The sequence below is a fragment of the Furipterus horrens genome, unplaced genomic scaffold (genome assembly GCF_987537825.1).
Source record: "Furipterus horrens unplaced genomic scaffold, mFurHor1.1.pri manual_scaffold_2, whole genome shotgun sequence".
Classification (NCBI taxonomy): domain Eukaryota; kingdom Metazoa; phylum Chordata; class Mammalia; order Chiroptera; family Furipteridae; genus Furipterus; species Furipterus horrens.
Window position 1 is genome coordinate 21,041,570 of NW_028327172.1, and position 14,711 is coordinate 21,056,280.

The 14,711-nt window shown below is 56.8% G+C and overlaps 2 protein-coding genes across 3 annotated transcripts in view; one reads left to right on the top strand and one right to left on the bottom strand.

Annotated features, from left to right (window-relative positions):
• The window catches only part of ABTB2 (ankyrin repeat and BTB domain containing 2), a 172,340-nt gene extending 168,259 nt beyond the window's left edge, over window positions 1-4,081 (top strand). Inside the window, exons 15-18 of one of the 2 annotated variants that reach the window (XM_090262785.1) lie at window positions 1,308-1,376; window positions 1,778-1,891; window positions 3,150-3,352; window positions 3,488-4,081. In XM_090262785.1, coding sequence (XP_090118911.1) covers window positions 1,308-1,376; window positions 1,778-1,891; window positions 3,150-3,347 — 381 coding nt within the window. In that variant the 3' untranslated portion in view covers window positions 3,348-3,352; window positions 3,488-4,081. Of the gene's footprint in view, window positions 1-1,307; window positions 1,377-1,777; window positions 1,892-3,149; window positions 3,432-3,487 lie in introns of those variants that run through there. The other variant, XM_090262779.1, reaches the window with a different exon arrangement.
• A 4,591-nt stretch (window positions 4,082-8,672) lies between these two features.
• Window positions 8,673-14,711, bottom strand: part of NAT10 (N-acetyltransferase 10) — a 38,817-nt gene continuing 32,778 nt past the window's right edge. The window contains exons 23-29 of the mRNA XM_090262794.1: window positions 14,570-14,680; window positions 13,479-13,651; window positions 12,836-12,955; window positions 12,402-12,500; window positions 11,916-11,989; window positions 10,831-10,914; window positions 8,673-9,465 (exon numbers count right to left, since the gene is read on the bottom strand). Coding sequence (XP_090118920.1) covers window positions 9,354-9,465; window positions 10,831-10,914; window positions 11,916-11,989; window positions 12,402-12,500; window positions 12,836-12,955; window positions 13,479-13,651; window positions 14,570-14,680 — 773 coding nt within the window. The 3' untranslated portion in view covers window positions 8,673-9,353. The remainder of the gene's footprint in view (window positions 9,466-10,830; window positions 10,915-11,915; window positions 11,990-12,401; window positions 12,501-12,835; window positions 12,956-13,478; window positions 13,652-14,569; window positions 14,681-14,711) is intronic.

Sequence of the window (14,711 nt, forward strand, 5' to 3'; positions counted from 1 at the left end):
GAGGGAGTAATTCTGCTCTGACTTCTGCAGACTCCTGCATTCAAATGACCTCAGGGCACCACAGATGGCCGGGACTTGCCAAAGCCAACTCCCCAAATGCAGCACCCCTGGGCCCCCTCTTGCCGAGGGGCTGCCCTGCAGCCATCTCTTAGCAAGGAATCCTGGGAGATTTCACCTGCCTACCTGCTCTGTTCCCATCCCTGGGCCCAGGGCTTCTGCCCTGATAGTCCACAGCTGTCCTGCTGGTGCCCAGCATGCTCGGGGGGTGGGGGTGGGGGTGCACTGACACATACATGTAATGGTGAGATCACGAGAGGCCTATGGGAGCCCCCTTTCCGGCTGGACTGGCCCTGGGCTGAGGCGAGGCTGGCCAGGCCACCTCCCCGCTCCTCTCCGCAGAGGTTGGGCTCCATCCCCTAGACCCTCTGGTGCCTCTGTCAGCCTGCGGCCCCATCCGAACAGAGCCCAACTGTGCCGGCAGGAGCAGTGTTTACTTACACACTTGCCAGTTCTTTGCTGGGGCTATTTCTTCAGCCAACCAGGGACATTTTTCTTTTTCCAGCTGGGAACCTCCCCAGGCTCCAGCATGATGGCAGCGTTTATAACTTAGATCTCAGCAGAGCTGAATGTTGTTCCCCTCCTTCCTGGGCCACCTCCTTTGATATCCCAGGACCCCCTGATCCCAAGGGCCCCAGACAGGGCTGGGCCAGGCGGCCAGGTGACCTCTGGCCCGATTCTGGCAGCTCTGTGCTTTCTTTCCAAGGAAGCAAATCCAAGAGGGTGTCAGCTCTGGCTCTCACCTCCTCGTGCAGCCCTAGCACAGCCGGGAAGGCCGAGGCTGGCTTCTGAGGGTGTAGCCACGTAGGCTGTGGGCCCCGCAGAGCCCCAGCTCCCTCTTTCCCTCCCAGCCCCGTGGCTGGAATTTAGGTGAAAGGAGGAATGATCAGTACCTGGTGCACTGGGGGGGCTCTGGTGTGGGAGTCGGAACCTGAGTGATCTGAGCCACATCAGCGTCCCTCCTTGGGTCTCCGTTTCCCGGCTGTGAATACCATCTTCCCTCCTGGGCTCACGGGCTGCCATGAGCCTTGTGAGAAACCACTCCATGGAAGAGAGCTGGTCATACCCTCAGGAAATCAGGGAAACAAACGCTTGGGTCTTAGCTTGAGCGGGGGTTGGAGGATCTGCAGGCATGACACACAGAGAAAGAGCCTGGCAGGTCCATGGGGAGCAGGTGGCGTGAACTCTGGGGGCCGGGTGAGGGCACGGCGGGCCCATCCGACATTCACACGGGCCTCTTCCCGCTGCAGCTGATGATGCAGTACCTGTACCACGGAGGGACGGAATCCATGAACATCCCTACTGCCGACATCCTGGAGGTGAGGGTCTGGCCGATTCACTCAGCCCTGGGGCCAGTGGGCCCAGCGCCCCCCTGTCTGCATCTCGCCATTCACCCCACGCCTGTGTTGTTCTAGCCTGAGACATCTGCCAGGTCCCAACCCCGCTCTCAGCCTTTGGAGAGACGAGGGTAGACAAAGCGTGTAGCTTACCACTGAGGACCGCCTGAGGTCAGGAATCCCAGCGAGCGCCTGTCACCCATGCTGTGCCACTGGGTGTCCCAGCACATACTTAGTTGGCTTAAAAGCAGAAATAAATCGAGGCCCTCGGACTTGTCCTGCTGATGTGGGCGGGGCCCTGGGCGCTGGGAGGAAGCCAGGTACGCAGCGCCTTCCCGTCCACCGCTCACCCAAGGCCGCCTCTGCCTTTGCCTCCCCGCCAGCTGCTGTCCGCTGCCAGCCTGTTCCAGCTGGACGCCCTGCAGAGGCACTGCGAGATCCTGTGCTCCCAGACCCTCAGCGTGGAGAGCGCCGTGAACACCTACAAGTACGCCAAGGTGAGGCCCCGATGCCCACCAGCCACCTCCGGACACGACTCGGCTGCTCCCAGGCTGGGAAACGCAGGTGGCTGGGCAGTGTACAGAGCTCCCTCTAACCTGAGGTCGCGCTGCCCAGTAGGGCCACTGGCACCCAGCTCACAGTCCACCTGTGCCCCGAGGCTGTGCGACCTGAGTCACTTCCAGTCCACAGGTTCTTTCTTGGTTTCCTCCTCAACCTGTTCTCTTTCATCTTCTCCCATCTCAGCAAACGGCACGGTCACCTGCTCAGATGCTCAGACGCAGTCACATTTGATATTTTAAAGAAAAGCTCCCACATCTAGGCCATCTACCTCTGACAATCATCAGCAGACGCCCATCCCCCTGCCCCCACTGTCCCCATCCTGTCCCAGCCACATGAGTTGGCTTCCCGTCCCCCTTCCTGGCATTCACCCTCCGAGCCCCAAGCCTCTTTGAAAAGTGTCAAAACCACGTCACCCCCCTCTTGAAACCCTCCAGAAGAGTTCCACTGCCTCCAAACTAACTAAGACCCAACCCAGCATGCTTCACGGGGCCTCTCCGACCCTGCCCACACCAGGCCCCCCTTCCACCAGCCACGTAGCCCGTCTTTCTCAGTTTGTTCCCACTCCAGCACTGGAGAGGCTCCTTCCCGAGACCCCCGGGCCTCCGTGGCCTCCCACAGTCACCTGCCACCCGACCCTGTCACCCACTCGTCTCCTGACAGCATTGACCGCTCTCTGTGGTTACCTCGGCTTCCCCGTCTCCCCCAAGCTAGAACATCCACCCTGAGAGAGCAATGCAGAGACCTTGACCCTGGAACCCGGTGCTCAGAGCGGTCACTCAGTTTCTGTTGCATTAAAAGTTACTGAGCACCTACCACGTGGCCACGCACCTGCTGGGCCTGGTGCTGGACGCAGGACCCCCAGCAGTGGGCAGTCCCTGTCCCCAGTTAGGAGCATCCAGTCCAATGGGCATAACTGCCGTTCCACATCATCCCCCAGAGGACACAGGAGAAGAGAGTGGGTCCAGGAATAAGACCTTGGTGACCTTCCTGGTGGCAGAGCTGGGATTTGCCCCCAGATCATCCATCCTGAAGAAGTGCTCGGGGGAGGAATCCAGCTGTGGGGGGTAGGGGGGTGTCACCTCAAGCTGCAGAGACAGGGCATGCCTCCCACAGGCCTGAGCCCATGGGTGACAGCTCGGGGTGAGTGGGACTGTGCTAGGCTGTGAGTCTCACCCCTCCTCCCTGCCCCCACAGATCCACAACGCCCCAGAACTAGCCCTGTTCTGCGAGGGCTTCTTCCTCAAGCACATGAAGGCCCTGCTCGAGCAGGACTCCTTCCGGCAGCTCATCTACGGCCGCAGCAGCAAAGTGCAGGGCCTGGACCCGCTGCAGGACCTGCAGAGCACCCTGGCCGAGCGCGTGCACTCGGTCTACATCACCTCCCGTGTGTGAGGCAGGTGCGTGGGGGCCGCTGTGCACGCCCAGCCCCCTCCGCGCCAGGGCCCTGTCTCTAGGCGTCCCGGGGGGTCGGGAAGGCTGGCAGCAAGGGCTTCTGGGACCTCACGGGGCTCAGTTTCTCCCTCTTTCCGCAGGCATCCGCTGGTATCAGGCTGTCCCCGGGCAGCCCCACCCTCGGCCCCTCTGTCCCAGAGCTGTTCACTCGTCCAGCAATGGGCAGAGGGCAGCTCTGACCAGAAGGTGGCCCTTCCCTCCCCCCGTACTGTTGGCACCTTGAGAGCCACTGTGTACTCACCCTTGTGGTCCCTTCTCCCGTCTCGAGGTCAGCAGCTGAGCCTGATTCACCTCCGCTCTAAATAGCGTCCAACCATGCCCCCCAAGCTCTAGCCACCCCCACTCCCCGGGACTCTATAGACTCAGACTTCCCAACGGGGGCCATGGCCATCCTATGAATGTATAGAATGTGTAGTCTGGGCCTCAGGCCACTTCATTCCAAAGCTGGCATTTTTCCTGTGCCATGTCAGAAAGCCGTGCCTTTGAGAGGCTTGCTATGGGCCTCCAGGCGGGCTGGGGACCCCTGCAGAAGGTCGCTTTATGAGTTCCATTCTCTTTGGTATCTGGGCCCACAGCGGGCCTCCTTGGGGAACCGCCAGCCTGCTCAGTTAGGGGTAGAAGGCAGTTCCCCAGCTGATGCCTTCAGAGCTTTCCGACGGAGCCGTGGTGGCAGCAGGTGGCCTCAGCTTTTGTTGCCACTGCTGGGTTCAGGGGCCAATGTAATACCCCAGGCCTAGTCAGGCTGCTTCGGGGGGCTTAGGAAGCAGAGCCCTAATCGTGCCCCCAGGTCAAAACTCTCCAGTGAAAAGGGAGCAGGGCACACACTTCTCACTGGGACCTGCGCATCTCGGGGAGCTAAGGGACTGGGAACTGCGCATCTCGGGGAGCTAAGGGACTGGGAACTGCGCGTCTCGGGGAGCTAGCAGACGGGGCGCTGGCAGAAGGAAAGGGCTAGGAGGAAAGGGCCTACTGCGTCACCCTCCTACCTGCAGACACCTGTAGCCTCCTCTCTCTCCTGGAGTGAAGACGCAGCCTTAGGCCTGAACCTGGACACTTGTCATATTTATGGACCAGACACTGGGGAAGCATTCCGGACAGCTTATTCTGGGTGTAGCCTTCCTGAGCTGTCTGGCCGCACCTTAGAAACTATTTATTCACCAAAAGTCCTGGGTACTTCAGGTGTGTCACTTTGGTCACCTTGAAAAGCCCCCGGGGGCTTGCAATCCTGGAAAATATTTTTGACTAGCTGCTTGAGCTGGATGTACAAAGGAAGAGGTGTTATTTTATTGCTGTAATATTGTATGATACTGTAACTATGCATTAATGTTGTCACTTATTGTAAATGTACTATGGTTTTATTAACAATAAACACTTGTTAAAGACAACCTTGGCCTTGTCGCTCCTGACAGAGTTGCTCCAAGTGTAGAGCTGGGAGAAGCCCATTTAGGACCAGGAAGAGAACCCAATTCCTTGGTTACTCAGGGCTCCTGTCTCTCAGAAAGGACCCTCCTACCAAGTTACGTGTAGCCACCCCCCAATCCTCGCCTCCCCCCAACCTGAGCCGGGTTCTGACCCTCACCAGCTCTGTGGCAGGGAGCAAGTACTTCCCTTGCTGGGCCCTAGTTTTCCCTTTCTGTCAAATGAGATAGCTGACAATATAAGCACTTGTGTACCACTGACCTGGACAGAAAGGGTGTCTGCGTGGAGGGACCAGAGCCTAATGACAGGGACAAGATGGCTGTCAGTGTTGAGGGGGTTTTCTGATCTCCTCTGAGCCCAGACCCTCTCCCCAGCCCTAACAGAGGAGCTGTTGTTGGGTCATCTTGAACAGTTGTTCGTAAACTCTTGCGTAGTCCAGACCCGTGTGGCCCAATGCGGTGGGGGCAGGGCCTGCTCCACCCCGGTCTGGCCTAAGGACAGGTCACCTGTCCCTTGGTGGTTGCTGCGTCCAGGACCTGCTGATCCCGAGCTGCCTGTGCCACCTGGTAACAGAGAGGGTAGGGGAGCCGGTGACTCAGGCCCAAGAGTTCCCCAGACCCAGTTACAGTTTGTTTTAGGTGCAAAGCCCTGGGGTTCCTACCTGGAGAGGGGGAAAAAATTGCTAAGGTCACTGGGAACACTGATTGGAGTGGCTGTAGGAACTGGGGGACAACGTGAAGATCTCATGGGTTGGTACCAGGAAAGGCCCGCTGCCCAGCTATGCTGGGTGGGACCCCACCCTGGGGCCCTGGTGAGAGGGCCCTACATGGGCACATGGCGCCCTCTGGGGGCCACGGGAAGGAGGTGCGCCCCATGGCACCACCCTCGGGCAGAGGCCCTGTGAGGGAGGTTGAGGGGGCTAACCCCAACCCGCCCCACCTGCAGGGACTGTCCCTCAGGGGTCTGTGTCCACCGTCCCCACAACTTCCCCAACCCCTGCGGGACGCCTCTCACTCCGTTACCCAGCCCCCCAAAAAGCAAGATCTAGTTCCGAGCTGGCTCTGGAGGAGGCTCACTCAGCCTTTTCCTTTTCTCATTTGCAGAGGAGAGCAGGTTCAGGGGAGGGTGATCTAGGTGGGACCCCTTTGAGCCCACATGTAGCAGAGCACACTCTTAAGAGAGCACCTATTAGGGAAAAAAATCAGAAATTCTTCCAAGGGACTAGGAGACTAATGGAAATGGAGGCGGCACCTCACCTTACCCTGGTGGCCAGGCCAGGCCTCGGGGCCGCTGCCCCAGCGCTCAGGGGCCAGGTACCCTCCAGCTGCCTGCTTCAGGCGATCAGCAGCCCAGGCAGACTTGAGGGGAGGAAGGGGAACTTCTCCTGGCGGGAGTCCCTGGGAAACAAGGGGCTGAGGGGTGTCTTCCCACACCAGCTGTCCCTCGGGCAATGACAAGCTTGTGCCTGGGCCTCCTCTCGCAACAAAGCCCCGTCAGATGTGAGGCTGTGGCTGCACCGCGTTCCTCCGCAGGGGCTTGGCCCAGCTTTCCCTCTCCTGAGCCTCCCGTGTCCTTTCTGCTGCCTGCCCATCGCCCGGTACCCATGGATGTCAGGCTCATCACAGCTTTCCCCGCCACCAAGCCACCAAAACCACCAGAGCGCCTCAGGCCTCCCCCTTTTAGCCCCACCCCCACCCCCTCACAGAATCCACACATTCTACATTTAACCCCCTGCTTATAGAATGAGCACACCCCCTTCTCCCTAGCCTGAAGCCTGAACCCAATTCAGGCCCGAGGGGATGACATCCCCACCCCCCACCTCCAGGCCTGAGGGCTGGTGGCTGCTGTGATGGCCACAGATAATGAGTCCACATTTTTCCAAGGTGACAGTCACTTATTTCCTCCCCTCCCCCAGCCTCAACAGCCCCCTTTTGTGTCAGCTCCTGGTCACTGCAGAGTCCCCTGGGACTCTGGGCCAGCTGAGCAGTGGAGGCACTGAAGCAGGCCCGCATTAGCCCCCTCCCAGTCAGGGATGAAGGCCATTCAAAAGTCTTCTTTGTTCAGGCTTCCTCAGCCCCTGCCCATCCCGGTGACAGCATTCATAGCCGGCCTAGATGAATTCATTTTGCAAGTGAGATTTCCTGAGACAGCAAGCTTTACAGATGTCACTCTGTCTGGGGGCCAGATGGTGAGACCTGGGGGAGGCGGACTTTTTCAGGTTTGGAGGAGAACCCAAGATCACAGCCATGAAGTGCAGAGAGAGACCTGTTTAGGAACATTCGCTTTGCAAAAACAAAACAAAACAAAACAAAACCAGGAGTGTACACAGTAAGGAAAATGTTTGCCTGCTTTTGTGCACAGAAGGGAAGGCCGTCCAGGAGAAGCACAGCTTGCTGGAGGGCGCAGAGCTGGCTGCAGAGTGCAAGCTCCCAGCAGCCCAGTGGGAGTCCTCTCCAAGCTCAGGCTATAGTTGAGCACAAAGCTGGTGCTCATTCTGCAAGTCAGCACTGGGGGCCGTAGCTCTGCTGGTCACACTCTGCACCCTAGGACTGACTTGGTGCGTGCCTGCTACCTGCCAGGCACTGTTCTCAGCATGTTCCAGGCTTCCCCTCCCCGTGGCCCTGCAGAAGAACTGTCGTGACCACTCACACTTTACAGACGTGGACCTGGACGGCAGGGAGATGTAAGTGGCACTGCCAGGTCACAGTGAAGGTCAGGGCAGAGCCAGTGTCAAAGCCAGGCAGCCTGGCTTCAGAGTACCTCTCCCTGCCCCCTAGAACCAAGCAGGGGACAGGCCTTGGGGACAGAGGGGCCCCACACCTGTGGGATGCAGGAAAACACAGAAGGAGTTTCAGGACACCACCCAGATCTACCCAGGTGGGATTCTGACTGCTTTTGGCCGCTCTCCTAAGATTCTCTCTGAAAGGCAAGCTTAGGCACTCTGAGAAAAACAGATCAGAAATAATTTCCCTCTCTAGCAAACTTTCCTGCAGACTTCACAGGGAGTTTTCAGGCAGAAAGTCGCAGAGCCAGGAGACTGAAGGCCCCTGTGCCCATGAAGACAGGCACAGGGGACAGAGTTTGCATTTCCCCTGTGGCCGTGAGTCCTGGGGGTGCGTGTTTAATCATCTTTGGTCCAAAAGTTCCCCCTTACTTCCCCATCCATACATTAGATGGCTAGGAACCCGGTTACTTATCAGGGCTGAGAAAAGAATCTATTTCAACTCACAGAAGATCAGTCCTAAAGTCTATGAAAAACCAGGAAGATCAGTAACCAAGACCACATGAATTTTTCAGACAAAAATAAGAACAGAGTCGATGCTGAAGACGGATACAGGACGGAGCTGAGGAGGCCATCGCTCACTCGCTGCGGCAAGAAGAATACAGATCAGAGCCAACGCACCACCAAGCTGACTTCCACCCTGAGCGTTCCCTGCACTTGGCGACACAGACAAGGAACTATCCTAGAGAGCACCTTCAGGGTCAAGGCTTCAATAACACAGTATCAGATCTGGGACCGGAAAGTAGGCACCATCAAACACACACCAGAATGTGTGAAGCCACCATCTAATTTCTGTTCCCGACGGAGGGAGGGGAGCGAGGGAGGCAGAGAGGCATGCGGGCCGGCTCCCAGGCACCACATCTCTCAGAGGGACCACAGCGAGCGCTGCCCAGGGCCAGCCGCTGCTCCCACAGGCTCCTGGCTTGGAAGGCCCTGGCCACCCTGCCCAACCTCAGTGTCAATTCCAACACCCTCCAAAATCTACCTGGCAGCCAAGATCCACCAGAAAAACAGGGCAAGAAGCATTTTCTACCTGTGTGGAGTCCATGAGTACCCACAGGTCATTGGTCTTTCTAGGATGTTATTTATTAAAAATAGATCCTCTATCCCTCTCAGCACCTTGCTAGCGAAGGGGTCCCTTCCCAATAGTTTCCCAGATGGGTAAAATAATAAGTTTGGGGACTCAAATGTCACATCCTTCCCAACTTGGGAGGTCAGGCCTTTCTGGGCCCCTGGGGCAGCAGACCTGCCAAAGCCAGCAGCGCAAAGCCCAGTGCACGCGACAGGCCTGCCACGGCCACCTGGAGGGACCGGCACATCCGCTGCTCCGGGCCGCAGGGATTTGGACCGGTCCACACCCAGAGGCCCCAGGGCCCCACCACCGGCTCCTGGGCACCCCCAGGCAACAGAGTGCTTAACTTGAGAAGGGGGAAGAGTCAGCGTGGCTTCTACACATGTGGGAAGGATAAAAAAAGCTGGGCCCAATGCAAAACATTATGGACAGGAAGGGCAGGGCATGGGGAGGAGACACAGACCCTTGGCAGGGCCAGAGGTTTGCCCAACCATCAAGTTCCAAGCAGACCCATTCAGACGTGACCTTGCTGGAAGCCAAGCTCGGTTCATACACTGAACCCCAGGTCAGCTTCCGGGTCTGACCAGCGCAGGCCTCCGCCCAGTCCAGCCAGAGACGGTTCAGAAAGTCAGGTTCTTTACAGGTCAGCTGCCGATGCCCAGGCTTCTCTGCACTATTTCTTCCACTTCAGTTTCATATCCTTTTTGTGTTTCATATCTCTGTTTTTCTTCAACTTTTTGTTCTGTTTGGGTTCTTGCTTGGCTTCCAGTTTCCTTTTCTTGTCACTAGAGGAAAAAAGAACAGTAGTAGAAAGAGAAAGAATGACACGTGCACGGATCTAACCACTTTCAGGCTGCTTTGCTCTGTCTGAAAAGGGCTTCCATCACGTGAAACCCTGCAGAACACCCAGCGGACAGCAGTGTTCACTGCAAGCCTAGCAGCATGCCAAGCACAGTTCTGGGGGCCGGGACTCCCCACGGCACCCCCGTTCCTGCCCCAACTGAGCTCGTAAGTCTGTGGAGGAACAAACCTGCATCTCAACATCTGAGGCTGGAGTTCTCCACAGGGCCCTGTGCGTTCCCCTCCCCCAAGAGCACAAGAAAAACCTACAATGGTGCGAGGAGGATACCCTCCCACACCCACCCCTCAGAGTCCCCTGGAAACCAGACGCACGATCCCACTGACCCTGGGGCAAAGCATGAGACTCCCAGGCAAACCCTACAATGCTTCCTGATGTGCTGTTATTATTTTACTTTTCCAAACGAGAAGCAACCCTAAGGAGAACCAACTCAGGGGACATAGTTCAGTTGGCCAGTGGATCCCTCACGGCTAGATTAGCACGGAGTCATCTGCACAGGGTCACCTTCCTTCCCTTACAGGTTCAAGATTCTCCCCAGTGGCATTTTGCCCAGGGTACAAATACATCCCCAGGAGCAGAGAGGGGACAGTTCTGTCCAGGGGCCACTAACACCGCCTGAATGAAGTGACCCCCCCCCTCAGGAAAAAGGAAGAAAAGCAAGGCCTCTAAGAACATGTAAGGACAGGTATCAGGATTTTATCTCCACGGGAACAAATTTCACGTGCACTCGGAGCCCTCAGGCAGAGCAGCTGCCACACGGCTCCTCGCCAGCAGCAACAGCCTAACACACGGCAGGACAGGCCCAGCTCCACGAGCATGGAGCCCGGCCTCCCCCACGCTGAGCCCGTCCCCAGCCTCCTGCGCCGGCAGAGGACAGCGGGTGTAACCGTGGGCTCTGCGGTGGACAGAGCCAGACCGACCCCGGCTCCACCTCTCACTATCTGTGTTCCCTGGGAAGTTCCTGAACACCTCTGAGCCTGGGCTACCTCCTCTTTAAAGCAGATGGGACAGAGCGGCCACCTTGTGCAGGAGGGCTTACAGGAGGCGCTCCGTCCCTGGCAGCGTGGGACTGTCCCTCAAGCCCATCTTCCTGCGTGTCTGGGGAATGAATACAAGGCCGGCCAAGACCCAGGCCTGAGGGACGTCCCTGCCGACCTGCAGGAGGTACACCCCACGACGAGCAGCCCTCCAAGGACAGAACTGCGACTTTCTGTGCCAACCTCCTGTGACCTGAGGAAAGTTACTACAGAAGCCCAGTGGCCAGGTCTCCCGCCAGCTGTGAGACCCTCACCTTTTCAGGCTGACAATCGAAGCGTTCTGCCCAGCTTTGTTTAAAACCTCATTCCACTCTTCATCATCCCCACGGATTATGTACCTAAAAAATTCAGGGAAATATCAAAGCCTGCTCAAAACAGAAGGGGAACGCAGTGACGACATTCTTATCAGACACATCCTGCCACAAAAGCCAAGCCACACTGCGCTGGCGTTTGAGCGGCGGGTGGAGATCAGGCCTGAGGAGCACCCGGAGACCTGGAGCCAGCGCCACAGAACAGGAATGTCACTGGAGCAGGGAGGGCCACCAGCCCACCAGCAGGCGCCCCTGACAGGACAGTCCTACACAGGAGGCAACCGCCTGACTTCTCCCAACTGGTTAACTGCCCACCAAAGAAACCTCCTGTCACCCCCACCATCTTCTTGCTCCCTCCTACCTCCCAGTGCCCACAGGCCCTGGAACGGTGCCTCTCCCCGCCCCACCTCATGGGAGCTCGCAGGCATGGCAAGCCAAGGCTCTGACAGTGCCAAGCTGATGGCAGAGCTCAGAACGCTGCCCAGGGGCCTCCCAGGCACCGCCCCCTCTCCCGTGTCCAGTAACCACCATCAGCAATGACCCAGCTACTACAGAGCTAAAGGGCAGAAAGGCACAAAGTCCGCTGATCCCAGAGCTGTTATTCATATCAACTCACAGGGAAGGCAATACTCTGTTGTAGCTCAAAGGGAATGAGGAGGATCCTTTCTTCAAACAAATTCACGTGCAAAAGCCAAATATATAAAAGTGGCCATTAGAAGTGAATGCTCAGGGACCAGCCTCCCCCTCCCCCAAGGGACCTGAGGCATGACATGGAACCAGAGGGGTCTCGGGAGCATGACTTAAAGTCAATGTGGCAAAATTGATTTGGGGAAACCAAGTCCTCCAAAATCATGCACATAGTGAGTTAGGTTTTTAGCTATGAGTATTTCTAAAAGTGCTCCCATGAAACAGCTTCCAGGGCACCCAGGATCCGGGCTGAGGAACAGAAAAGACCTGCAGGCAGATTCTATGGGCGCCAGAAGCCAAGGCAGAGCCTTCACTCCCCACGAGCAGCAGTAGGGCCTTACTGAGAGAGGTCCATGTTCTTCAGCTTCCCCACTTCTTTCTTATGTTTCTCCTGGAACTCCTTTGCTGCTTCATCCTGCGGCCAAGGCCCCACAGACGGAGTAGGTCAGAGTCAAGCAGGGGACAAGTCGCAGAAAACAGTGAGGGGGTAGAATATCACCACGGTGAACAGACAACTCCTACTAGCTCCTCGGTTCACCCCCTCCACCATTAGGGGCAGCTCTTACCAGTGGAAATGAATACAGAACACCCATTTTGAAAAGTCTATAAGAACAAACAAGAAGCTCGCAACAGCAGCTAAACTGCTTGTACGGACACACAGTCCGTGGGAGGCAGACGGGACCGTGTGCTCGGGCACATCCGGGGCAGGGGCATGGTTGCTCCCACCTACAGAACAGCAGCACCACCGCGCTCATTCAGCACAGAGAACTCCTGCTAAAAGGGGCCAGGCATACACTCAGCGCTCACAAGCCGTCAGCGCTACATACCAGATCATCGCTCAGGGTCTTCATCGTGGGCTCCATGACCACATCCTTCACCGCCACCATCTGCTCCTCAATGGCCTTCTCCTGCACTTCGTTAAACAGCTACAAAAGACAACGGCCAAGAAGTAGAAGATGAAGCAGCAGCAGGGACCCGGTCACCTGGCACAAACTCTACACAGTCTAGGAGTACACTGCTCCTGGCAAGAGTATAAAAGCAGTCTGCTTAGATATCAAATTCCTAGCAGTGGCACCTCCGGGGAGAACGCTACGGATACAACTGGAGCCCCCCATTTCTTCAGGTTGTATGTGTCCATGTGCACTTGACAATCTGCAGCAAATATGGCCAAATGTTACAACTTATTCATCTTGGGGCAGGAGTGGGTTGTTACTGTACATTATTCAGAAGAACCCAAAACCGTGCCCTTGGCCAAGGTTACCTTCACGACTTTGCGGATGATCCGGTTGAAAAGTCCCATCAACTGGCCCGAGGGCAGGTCAATCTCCTTTTCCAGCTGGTCCACGGACTTATGCTGCAGGCCAAGCCCCAAGAGAAGAGCCTGGAGGATGGAACATCTTCTGAGTGGCCGCCAGGACAGGCCCTTGCCCGGTAAAACGGCACTGAGAACAGAGCCACTCTCCTTTGACCAAAGCTGTCTGGTACAGTGTCGACTGCCGCTGTGGGTTCTGGAATCTTCTCTTTCATCCTTTCACTGAAACTACTGAGAAATGCTCCCTCTTCCTAAAATCCCCAAACTAACTTATCCTGACAAACAGCTGCTTCACAGATACATTAAAGAAGTTCAGGGGTGCTCCCAGGCCTCTGCCGAGGTACAGTGAGAAAGACGAGAGCGTGGTGGGAGGAGGCGGGCTCAAACTACAGCTCTTCCTCACTGCCTGGCTGGGCACATGACTCAACTTCAGAGCCCAAGTGTCCCAGGTGTACAACAGGGAGGCCACTACCCACCCACCTACCGGAATTAAATGCACAAAATTATGTCAAACACCCAACCACACACCCAGCACGTAACTGGCCCCACAAAGCCAGCCTCCTCTCCAGTGCACAAGCCGCAGGTAACCTACCGACTGCGCAGCGGACAGCGCCAGGTCCCCCAGCTGGTTCAGGAAGTACATCCGGGAAATGGCCGGGATCATGTCCATGATGAGATGATAGTCGACCATGTTCCGTGAGTACATCTCTAGCCGCTTCAGGTCGTAGGGGAGAAAGAGTGCTTCCAGCTCCTCCCGGCGCAGGGCTGTACACACGACCAAACCAGACACGTCAGGGCAGGGCCCGCGGGGCGCCCTAACGGCTCCTCCTGCCCGCAGTGGCCCTTCAGCCAGAGCAGAATGGCAGAGGAGCCACCGGGAAGGGCCTGCCTGCTGATACAACATACCACCCCAGGCGGCCCTGCCCCTTCTCCTGCCAAGGAGAGGCAGCTCTGGGCCGGGCAGGGAGGGGACAGTCGGCATGTGACCCTTACTCACAGTGCCACGCCAACACATCAGATCAAGGAGAGGCTCCCATGCCCCAGGGTTAAAGGGACACAGCACTCTTTCCCCACTTTGTCCCTGTCCTCAGGACCCAGCTTCACCGAAAGGGTGCCTGCTTTGTCCCGCTCGAGAAGCAGGTTTTTCAAAATGTAATTGGCAAAACAAAGTATACACACTTGTTGAGCAACAGAAAAACAGAAGCCCAAAGCTGTTAATATAAAAATTTCTTACACCTTTTTGTATTTTAAATATTCAAACAATTTATAATGCCCAATGGACTTGTATGTGTTGGCCACAGAAGGCTGGCAGCATTATTCTTACTCCAATTTCACAAATGAGGACACATAAGCCTCAGCATAAGAGCTAGTTACCCTGTTCATAGGATTTAAATCAGGTTCCACAATTCACTGGCTGAATAGCCTTATCTGACACCTCTGAAGTCAAATCACATCCCCGAAGCCTTGTTATGCAGAAAGCTACCATGTGGCGTGCCCCTACGGCACAGCAGGGCCTGTGAGTGGGAGGAGGGCAGTGGGAGATGTAGGCCTGGAACCGATTCCTCAATTCTAGCCCCCAACCTAACTCTTCCTGGACCACCACATGGGCCTCCTACTTCCACACAACCAAGCCACTACCGGCCCCCCAACTTCTGGCCCCCCACGCTGTCCTGCCCAGCTCACCTGGCTGTGCCGGCTTCCCGGCGTTCCTGTTCTGAATGATGTTCAGAGACAGGGCAGGAGAGAAGGTGCTGAACTGGTAGGACAGCAGAGCTAGGAACCGCCTTCGGAAATCTGTAGGGGACAACCACAGAGTCAGCGGTCT